This window comes from Aegilops tauschii, chromosome 7 (assembly GCF_002575655.3).
Source record: "Aegilops tauschii subsp. strangulata cultivar AL8/78 chromosome 7, Aet v6.0, whole genome shotgun sequence".
NCBI classification, from domain to species: Eukaryota; Viridiplantae; Streptophyta; class Magnoliopsida; order Poales; family Poaceae; genus Aegilops; species Aegilops tauschii.
The window spans coordinates 615,581,374-615,592,418 of NC_053041.3; the positions used below are offsets into that span (position 1 = coordinate 615,581,374).

General features: G+C 51.7%; 1 protein-coding gene across 1 annotated transcript; it reads left to right on the forward strand.

The window, feature by feature from the left end:
* The first annotated feature begins 8,317 nt into the window (after positions 1-8,317).
* On the forward strand, positions 8,318-10,702 carry LOC109748174 (F-box protein At5g03100-like). Its single transcript, XM_020307211.1, has 2 exons — positions 8,318-8,849; positions 10,662-10,702. Exons 1-2 carry the CDS (start codon positions 8,318-8,320, stop codon positions 10,700-10,702), a joined length of 573 nt encoding a protein of 190 aa, XP_020162800.1.
* Positions 10,703-11,045: the final 343 nt, after the last annotated feature.

Below are 11,045 nucleotides of genomic sequence, written 5' to 3' on the forward strand. Positions count from 1 at the left end.
AGGTACACTACGGGTATCTCCGAAAGTGTCTGTTGGGTTGGCACGGATAGAGACTGGGATTTGTCACTCCGTATGACGGAGAGGTATCTCTGGGCCCACTCGATAATGCATCATCATAATGAGCTCAATGTGACTAAGGAGTTAGTCACGGGATCATGCATTGCGGTACGAGTAAAGAGACTTGCCGGTAACGAGATTGAACAAGGTATTGGGATACTGACGATCGAATCTCGGGCAAGTAACATACCGATTGACAAAGGGAATTGTATACGGGATTGATTGAATCCTCGACATCGTGGTTCATCCGATGAGATCATCGTGGAACATGTGGGATCCAACATGGGTATCCAGATCTCGCTGTTGGTTATTGACCGGAGAGGCGTCTCGGTCATGTCTGCATGTCTCCCGAACCCGTAGGGTCTACACACTTAAGGTTCGGTGACGCTAGGGTTGTAGAGATATGAGTGTGCGGAAACCCGAAAGTTTTTCGGAGTCCCGGATGAGACCCCGGACGTCACGAGGAGTTCTGGAATGGTCCGGAGGTGAAGAATTATATATAGGAAGTCAAGTTTCGGCCACCGGGAAAGTTTCGGGGGTCACTGGTATTGTACCAGGACCACCAGAAGGGTCCCGGGGTCCACCGGGTGGGGCCACCTATCCCGGAGGGCCCCATGGGCTGAAGTGGGAAGGGAACCAACCCTTAGTGGGCTGGGGCACCCCCCATGGGCCTCCCCCCTGCGCCTAGGGTTGGAAACCCTAGGGTGGGGGGCGCCCCACTTGCCTTAGGGGGCAAGTCTCCCCGCTGGCCGCTGCCCCCCATGTAGATGGGTTCCAGGCCGGCGCCCCCCCCCTCCCGGGGGCCTATATAAAGGGGGGAGGGAGGGCAGCAATACTACAGCCTTTGGCGCCTCCCTCCTCCCCTGCAACACCTCTCCCTCTCGCAGAAGCTTGGCGAAGCCCTGCCGAGATCCCGCTACATCCAGCACCACGCCGTCGTGCTGCTGGATCTCCATCAACCTCTCCTTCCCCCTTGCTGGATCAAGAAGGAGGAGAACGTCGCTGCTCCGTACGTGTGTTGAACGCGGAGGTGCCGTCCGTTCGGCACTCGGTCATCGGTGATTTGGATCACGGCGAGTACGACTCCATCAACCCCGTTCATTGGAACGCTTCCGCTCGCGATCTACAAGGGTATGTAGATGCACTCCTTTCCCCTCGTTGCTAGTATACTCCATAGATGGCTCTTGGTGATGCGTAGAAAATTTTAAAATTCTGCTACGAACCCCAACAGTTGAATGCTCTCCACTGGCTACCATCTACGAGGTGTCTCAGCCTCGGGTCATCTCCATCGTCGGGCTTCTTCCTCTCCGCGTGCCATCGCATGAGCTTTGCTTCCTTAGGATCTACGAAATACCGCTGCAGACGGGGAGAGTGATCGGAAAGTACCATACAACTTTCTGAGGAGCTTTCTTTCCTGCCTTCTTGTATCGAGAAACATTGCACACTTGACAACTGGTTTTTTCCGCATGCTCCCCCCGATAAATGATGCAATCGTTGATGCATGCGTGGTACCTAATGTGCGGCAAATCAAAAAGGCAAACGATTTTCTTGGCCTCCTCGACACTAGTAGGACACAGGTTCCCCGCGGGAAGAACTTTATTATGTAGAAACTTCAAATGCTCATTGAGGCTTTTGTCTGTCCATTTGTTTTTGGCCTTCGTCTTTAGAAGTTCGAGCGTGAAACCCAAGCGGGTCACCTCAGGATCGCAACCGTCATACAATGGAGTCCCCGAGTCTACTTCAAGTTGCGCCAGCTTGGCCTCCTCTCTAGAAGCAGCTCTCTCGCTAGTCGTACTCTTGCGAAGGAGGTCTCGAACATGAGGGTCCTGCACGACTGCACTTAGTAGCGTCGAAGACTGCGGTGTGACCGCCGCCTCTTCTCCGCCGCCATGTTCGGACCCTTCTTCGCCATGTCCGGAATCTTCTCCGCCGCCGTCATCATTTCCAGACTCTTCCCCGCCGTGTTGTCTGGCGCCATCGTCTTCTTGTCGATTGGTCATCTCTTCGTCTAGCCCCATGTCGTTATTCCCTGCCATGTGGACGTCCTCATCATCATCTTCTTCTTTACTTATCCACTGAGTATAGCCATCCATGAAACCATTCATCAGCAGGTGCGCCTTCAAAGTGCCACGATCAAAAGGGTCCAAAGGACTCATTCCTTGCATCTTGCACATGGACATCTAATCCTAGTCCGATTATTTGCATACATGTCTATCACCGCGGATTGCATGTACCGCTCCACCTTCCATCCACTCACCTTCATGACCGACTGCACGATATAACAAGCAAAAGGGTTATGAAATAAATAATGCATGCTTCAAAGTCATATATATATAATTTTGGCATGACCTTGCCTAAAAATAGGACATATGAGTTTGCTCGAAATTCACCGAAACAGAAATAAATCGACATTTCGGCAAAACATAAGCAACTCAAGGGCATGTCACTAGCACAAATCTCTCCATATATATATATATATATATATATATATATATATATATATATATATATATATATATATATATATATATGTATATATATATATATATATATATATATATCCCAAACACACATATTCTCATTCACACACATATTACCATTTTTGAAATGAACAACTTTTTACTCACCTATATATATATCTCCCAGAGAGACTGAGAGCACGCGGTTAATTAGATGATGAGAGAGAACGATCGACAGAGCACGTGTGGTTGGCTAAATAGCTAGCTAGATCTAGTTGTTGGGGAGGAGAGGTGAATCTAGCGAGCTAACTAATGGAGAGGGGTTATGGTGGATGGGGGCATTAATGGGGGAGAGAAGAGAGGTGTAGGAGAAAGAGAGAGGCCATTTATGGGGGAGGGTGTCATTAATGAGGAGAGAAGAGAGGTAGGAGGAAGAGAGAAGAAGAGAAACAATGGTGGAGCTAGAGTGAAGAGGGGGAGAGGGGAAAGGAGGGGGGGAGAGAGGGCAAAGTGGGGGAGAGGAGGGGAAGGGGTGGAAAAGGTGGCACCAGCTGCAACTAGCAGTAGCGCTGCTTTGCGAAAAGCGCTGCTGCTATTGGACTTAATAGTAGCGCTTTCCAAGAAAAGGCTACTACTAAGTGGGGCCCACTAGCAGTAGCGGCGCCCTAAAACCGAGCACTGCTACTAAACTGTTAGTAGTAGCGCTTTTTCTGTACACCGCTACAACTACAAAAACCGTCGGTGGCCTCGTCTGGTCCCACGTATTAGTAGCGCGTTTCTGTTCGGCAGCGCTACTACTATGGAGTTACTAGTAGCGCTTCCCAGGAAAAGCGCTACTGCTAAATAGCAGCAGCGTCTACTTCTTTCCAGCGCTACTACTATGATACTGTGTATAAGTGTTTTCCTAGTAGTGTTTATGTGTTTCGTCCACAAAGGAGTCATCTTGACCAAATATAATCTGATGAAAAGGAATTGGGTTGGTAATCCCAGGTGCTGTTTTGCGATCAAAATGGAATGATTAAACACCTCTTTCTCGAATGTCCACTTGCAAAATTGTTATGGCGATCCATTCATATAGCTTTTAACGTTCATCCTCCAATAAGCATTAACACGTTATTTGGGACGTGGCTTAATGGAGTAGACATACACATTGCTAAACATATTCGGAAAGGGATATGTGCTTTATTATGGGCTATATGGAACACTAGAAATGATAAGATTTTTAATGGGACAACATTCACTAAATTTTTGCAGGTTATCTATAGAGCTACAGCGTATGTGGTCGTTACTCACTCATGCGGAATACAGGGAACTTATGGTTATTGGGTGCAACCGCTGGGAGACAGTAGCACGGGCTATCTTCAGCCGATTTGGATGGCGAGCTAATAATAGGCTAGGTGTGTAGGCATCGTAGCTTGTTCTTGATCGCTAGATGTGGCGCTTTACAGTTTGATTTTATCTTTTTTGCTCAGGATTTTGAGCTTCCTTGGATTGTAAGACTTTGTTCAGACTTTGTTGCGATTTCTAATAATATGGCTGCATGCATCGACTGATACAGAGGCCAGATGTGATCCTCCTTTTCAATTTTTTTACCAATAACCCACTTATATCCTACTATAACTGCTTGTAAAGCCCACATAAAGCTCTTGCAAAACTGAGAAGGGTTTTTGTCATGATAACACATGATATTACGGTTCCTAGTATTATGTTTGCTATGTACTTCCCTCCTCCAGAGGGATCCCTCTCCTGCTATGTATCTCTTAACCTAAGACGCAATCAAGCAAATGTTCATATCTTGCAAGCTAGACATGACTTAATAAGAGTAATCTTTCGACGGTAAAGGGTTTACCCCCGCTTTATATTATAAAGCAAACATCCGATACAACCAGCTCGCTGGGGCCGCAACACAGAGAAATAAGTGCAGACACCAGCAGATCAACGAAGAAAGGAAGACCGGCAACCGCTGCACCCTCCGAAGAAGAACCACCACGCTCCCAGCAACCCGAAGCGTCGCGCACCAAGCAACACCTTCAAGAAGGGATGAGACGTCGCCGCCGCTGTTACCGGAACAAATTTTAGGGTTTCCCTCGGTACGCGGGGGATAGTGGGGAAGGGATATACCGACACCCCTCAGGAAGGTCCGAGGGTGCCCGTAGGCATCACCGCATCGGTGCCGGACAAGCCAACAAACAAGGATTTCTCCTGATGCACAACCACCACCACCACCCCAGGCACATCGAAATGCACCTTCCCATCAGCCGCCCACCAGCCCGTGCCACCATGGTTACCGGACCACCCTCGCTGCCTCTCTGGAGCTACCAACACGAGACCAGGAGAGAGAAAGGAGACACCGGCCACGAGAGCGACCACAACTCGACCGGAGGGAGGGGACAGCCTCCACCGCCGCAATGGAGCCGACCGGACGCGGCGACGAGGACTGGTCGGGCCCCGACGGCCCGGCCGGGCCCACTTGGACCCGGACAGTCCTGTCACCACGCTGCAACTAGCCGACCGACGAAGTCCTCACCGCCCGCAGACCGACGCAACCTCGCCGCCGAACGTCGAGCCACCGGCCCTCCCCAACCTAGATGGGCCCAAAAGGGCCCAGATCTGGGCTGGGCGGGCGCCGCCGGCCACCAGCGCCACCGTGCCGCCCCACGGCCAACGGGCGCACCGTTGCGTTGAGAGCCACAATGGCCTGCGGCACCGCCGCCGCCGGGCCACACCGACGCCGGCCGAAGGGCACCGCCACCAGCCACCACCGTCCGAGCAGGCGGGGCCGCGCGCGAGAAAGGGCAGACCCGCGGCCTCCAGCACCACGCGAGCAAGGCCTGGCGGCGCTCGCTGGTGGCAACGGGAGGAGGGAGGACCAAGGGGGGAGCGCTGGAGGGGAACGGGGAAGGAGCCCCCGGTCGTCTTGCTCGGGGAGGCGACGCGGGGGGGGGGTATGGGGGAGGGAGGGGAGGGGTGGGGGAACGGGAGATGGCTAGCAGCGATGGCGGGCTCCGGCCGCGATGGCCGGTCCGTGCAGGGGAACCGGCCGCGGCGCGGGAACCCTAGAAGGGAGGGCTGGTTCGCTCAACCTCTAGCTAATAACACTTCCCAAGAGTAATCTTTCCTAAATAAGAAGCTTGCCTCTCCATCGAGCAATCCTAGTTAGGAATTTATCAATCAGAAATTGTAAGTCCTCGGTGTAGTCGGTTTCCCAAGTATTTAATGGAAAACTCACTGACCACACACTGGAAAATATATACAAAAAACCTAACTCCTCTCACTTCAATGGGGCGACCCATTTCGTCCGCCCGCGTCCGTTTGGGTCGGCGCGAACAAAAGTGACGGCCCAACGCGCCGACCCAAACTCAAATCGTGTCCGTCTGGCGTCCGCGCCGACCCATTTCCGGCCCAAAATTGCGCCTGGAATGCGTCGGCGCGGACGCGAAGCGGACGCGCCGCTCGTCTCCTCGCCGTCCGCCGCGTCCCCACCTGGCGGCCACCCAACCGCCACCGGTCGTCTTATTTATGGACCACCGACAGCAGGCCCACGCGTCAGCCAGTGCGCGCGTCCTTTTTTAACCACGCGTGCGGCGGGGTCGGCCTCATCCACTTCTCCTGTCCACATCTGGCCCCCACCACTCCCTTTGCTTCCTCGCCGGCGACCGCAAACCCTAGCACGCGCCATGTGCCTCTTCGGCAGCAGCAATGGCAAGGGCAAGGGCACCCCCGGCGCCTCGTCATCTCGTGCTCCCCCTCCCCCTCCACCGCCGGCGCGTTTCCGCCCTGAATGCCGGCGCCTGCACATCCCGGTGCACCAAGCGCGGTGGCACTGGGAGTACATGCAGCCACTCCCCTACCCCGACGTGACGCTGCCGCACCGTTGGCATTTGGATCCAAACCGGATCCCTGTGCCGGCGGTTCCAGCGGGCGCACGACGACGAGGTGCGCCGGCGTCGCGCGCTGCTCACGCCGCCGACTCTCCTAACTGGGAGGCTTGGTTCGCCCTCGAACACGAGGAGCAACGGCGCTCGGGTGTCGACGCCGTCCCGCCGCCGTTCCCACCGCCGCCCCCGGAGGTAGAGCCGGAGGACATGGAGGCGGAGGCGAAGTGCCAAGCCGCCCTCGAGGAGGCTCTGCAGCACGCGCTGGAGGCTAGCCGCATCGAGGAGGACGCACACTGGGATGGGCTGGAGCAAGCCCTTGCCCTGTCGGCGGCGGGGGACTCCGTCCACACCCCTCTCTTCGTGCCGCCACCTCCACCGTCGCCGCCCGTCCAGCCCAAGCCGGAGCCGTCGCGTAAGCGCTCCCCGCCTCCACCCACTTGGCCGGAGGAGGCCTACTCGTGGACGGGCCAGTACCGCGAGTGGGTGAGCGCGCCTCCCGTCCACTTCGTTGCGACGCCGGAGGAGGAGGCGGCCCACCTCGAGCGATGGAAGGAGCACTGACTCCGCCAGGAGCAGGCCGACGGCGAGGAGCAGATGCGCTACGAGGCCATGCTCCAACGCGACGCGGAGGCGCTCCGGCTCGAGGAGGAGGAGGAGCGCGCGCGGCTTGCCGCAATGCCGCCGCCCCAGCAGACGCCGGAGGAGGCTGCCCTGGTAGCGTACCAGACGGCGTTCGGGTGGGCTGGCCCTGCTCCGGTCTTCATCGACCTCACCGACGACGACGGCGGCGTGGAGGGCAAGGGCAAGGGCAAGGCCAACGACGTCTAGGGCAGCGTGCGGGGCGGCAGCAGGCGGGCGCAGACTTTTTTAATGTTCATTAGATTTAGGTGGACTTTGGCCGGCGTTTGACCGGCCACTTTATGTTTAATTATGTTTATTTCGTGCAACTTGTTTTTTTTTCACGCCGGCACATTTGGGTCGGCCTCCCCGTTGGGCGGTCAAGCCGACCCATTTTAAAATGTGGACGCGCACGTCCGCCTGGCCGACCCAAACGGACAAAAAGCGGACAAAGCGCGCGTCCGTTTGGGTCACCCCGTTGGAGTTGCTCTAAAACTTGTTCAGAACAAATTAATAATCATTTGGGGTTCAAAGCTGCCTTACTGTCATTCTCTAAAAACAGAAAGGTATCATCAGCATATTATAAACACATAGCACCACCAATAACCAACCGAGGACACAATCCTCTAATTAGGCCGCCACCTTGGGTCCCTTTCACCAAGCCGAGTACATTTGTTTCTTTCGTAGTGTACATGTGTTTGTCACAAAAATGCTAGACTTACGTAACCTGGTATGTAAAGTTAATTAGGTTCTTTCCTTAACCCTAAACTAATCGCCCCTCTGATTTTTACCGGGTGGGCCTGGGCCTATTTACCTTTCAACCAAATCAGACCAGGTCATCTTTTACATAGGTTACGTAAAAATCTTTACGTAGATGTAGCAAAGCTCGTGTTTCTCACGTGGTGTACATGTGTTTTGTTGCCTTGTTGGTGCACTTATTTCTGTTTAGTTCAATCTCCATTGTTTCTTGGCATTGAAAAAGAGACTAATATTAGTCCCTTTCCTTCTTTTCTTATCTAAAAAAGAGAAAAGAAAAAGAGACTAATATTGTTTCTTGTGCATGTATTACGGGGAGAGAAATATTGTTGAGGCCGTGAGATCACAATCGACGGTCCCAATCCCCGATCCCGTGAAAACCCTAGCCCCAAGTCCCTACGAAAAGGAAAATCGACTAATATTAGATTCATGAGTTCAGCCTCCATCAGATCACGACTCCGTTTCCCATCCCCAGCCACCGGCGCCCCGCAACCGCAATGGTATGTCGACCTGAGGGCTGAGGCACCGCATCCCTCTGCTCCTGCTTCCATGGAGACCATGCCAGAGCATCGGAGGCCAAAGCTATCCGACGCCGCCGCAGGAGGTGGCGAGGACTGGCTCAGCGCGCTGCCGGACGACCTCCTCATCCATATCCTCCTCAAGCTCCGGGACGCCCCCGTCGCCGCTCGGACCAGCGTCCTTGCCCGCCGCTGGCGCCGCATCTGGGCTCTCCTGCCGGAGCTCCATTTCCCCGATGGCACTGACCCTGACGGCATACGCGCCGCCCTCGCCGCCCATGATGCCCCTGCCCTCAGCCATCTCTCCGTTGCCGCCATCGAGGCCACCCCTGAATCCGTCGCGGCATGGCTCCCCATCGACGCCTGTCGCCTCTCCGGTGTCCTAGATTTCCAGAACAGGGGGAACATGGACGAGACCTCCGCCGCCTCTCCTTTGAAGCTGCCTTGCTTTCAGAACGCAACCAAGGTCGTGCTTGATCTAGATTCTATCGGCCTCACCCTGCCGCCTTCCGGCATATTTACCCGGCTCGCCGATCTGGTGCTGATTGGCATCCAGCTCCATGGTCCCTGTAGCCTCGGTGATGTTGTTTCTTCACCACGGTGTCCATCTTTGACGCGTCTTTGCGTTGGCAGTGTCAAGGGTCTGGAAGAGTTCACAATCCACTCAGAGTCTCTCCTAGAATTGGTGCTCAGTGGTCTCCCTGGCTTGCACCAGCTCAATGTCGTTGCGCTGGCTCTGAAAGACTTAGCAGTACGGAGTTGCTTCACTGATGCTCTCAATCGGAGTCAACACATTGCCAACATCTCAGCCCCTCAGCTGGTGACACTTGATTGGAAGAGTTCTTATGATCCTAGCTCTGTCCTGCTTGGCGAGATGTCACATCTCCAACAGCTGACAACGCAATATTTAATTGTATATGGACAATATATTTTTTCTGCACATAATCGTCATTGCTTGATGCTTCTGCAGCGTTTTGACCACATCAGCAGACTTGTTCTCTACCTTGTCTATGCACCGGTGAGTTTATTCTTATTTGAGTTATGCGATTATTGTAACATGCATTCTAGCAAGCCAATAGAGATTATAAGAAAACTTGGTGTTAAACTTAATTAAGAATATGTTATTTGGAATATCTAAGAAAACGTACAAAATTGAAAATTCACATCAATGCACACAAAATACTATCTAGCTAGTCACTTTGTAGAAAAATGAGATGTTTCTGTCGCTATCCTTATATGACCTCATGTGATCCAACAGCTTCAAGTCAACGGCCGATTCTTGATGGAGGAGATGACAAACTTTCCTAACATTACCAGCTTGACACTAAATGTAGTGGCATGTAGTCATTCCTTTGGAGCCAGCTCATTCCATGTTCTCAGTATGTCTAGTGGCGTAAGAGAGCTGGAGATTAGACTTGTCGACCTGCCGAGCGAACACGAGGTAACACTAATCTTAGTTTGTGGCAAATCCTAGTGACGAGTTGGCCTACTCTTGTTGATCAGGGTTAGATACTGACGTGTTGCTTATCAAGCTTGACGAATTAACATACTACTACTTGGGTTCGTGGCTTTGTAGTAAGTTTTGTTAGTAGAAAAGATTACCAGTCTGTTGGAAATGCCAAAATAAACTGATGGTGTCTTATTTTCAGCAAAGAAATTGGACCCTCCTTTGATCTTCTTCAGAAATAATAAAAAACTTCTTTTGTACGGGTTGACGATTGCACAATATATGACAGTTTGTGTAAGATTTATAATAATGTTGATTGTATGATTTCTTATATGCATAGAGCAATTATACTTTCTGCAATTTGCTGGCTCCAAATTAATTTATCTTTTTTTTTGTAAATTTTGTTTTGGACATATTTAAGAGTATCCATGCAGTCTAATTATTTCTTAGTTTCATTCATCTTTCTTATCTCTAGCTGATATGCCTCTTGTTTCAGGCACTCGCTTCTGCGTGCCAATCAGGTTGCATTTGTGCCAAGCCATCAATCTGGGAAACCGAGGAACTCGTCCTCCATTGCCTCGAAGAAGTAGTAATCAGTGGCCTGAGAGGAACTGAACATGAACTCGCTTTTGTGAAAAGGTTATTCAACTGGACAACAGTGCTAAAGAGGATGACAGTAAATTTTCGTGTTTCAATGACTGAAAGCAAGGCCAAAGAGCTTCGCCAGCTGCTATTAAGTTTCTCTAGGCCAGGAATATGTATGAAATTCCTGCATCATTGGAAAGCTTGTTCATTTGACTAGGGCGCCAAATTTATCGCTTTGTAGTGGGGTTGTCGGTTCAGCGGAGCCTACTTTTCTGAGACTGAACTTGAGTAACTTGTGTCCACTATCTCTGAGACTGAACTTTTGTAACTTGTCTAATTCTAGAACTTGTTTTCAGTGTCTGTGAGACTGAACTATACGACTAACTTGTTTAAGACCTTTTCAGCATTTGTGAGGCTGATGTAATTTGTACAATCCTACTTCCAGCGATAATCATGATTGGACTGTGATCTTTGGCATGATGTGCTTCTCTTCTGCACCTTGTTTCTTCTGGTGTCCAGTAATTTTTAGATAAAAGGGGGTGTCTGGTGTCCAGTAATAAGCAGTTTGGTTGTCAAGATTTGGTTTTTAAGCCTTTTGTTTTAGCCTGTCACATATTTTCGTGTTTTCAGCACTCTTTTAATGGTTGGCCGTCTGTTTAATGGAAATGATACTGGAAGATTGTTTAGCCATAACATATTTGTGGTTTTGCTACAGAGGTGACATCAA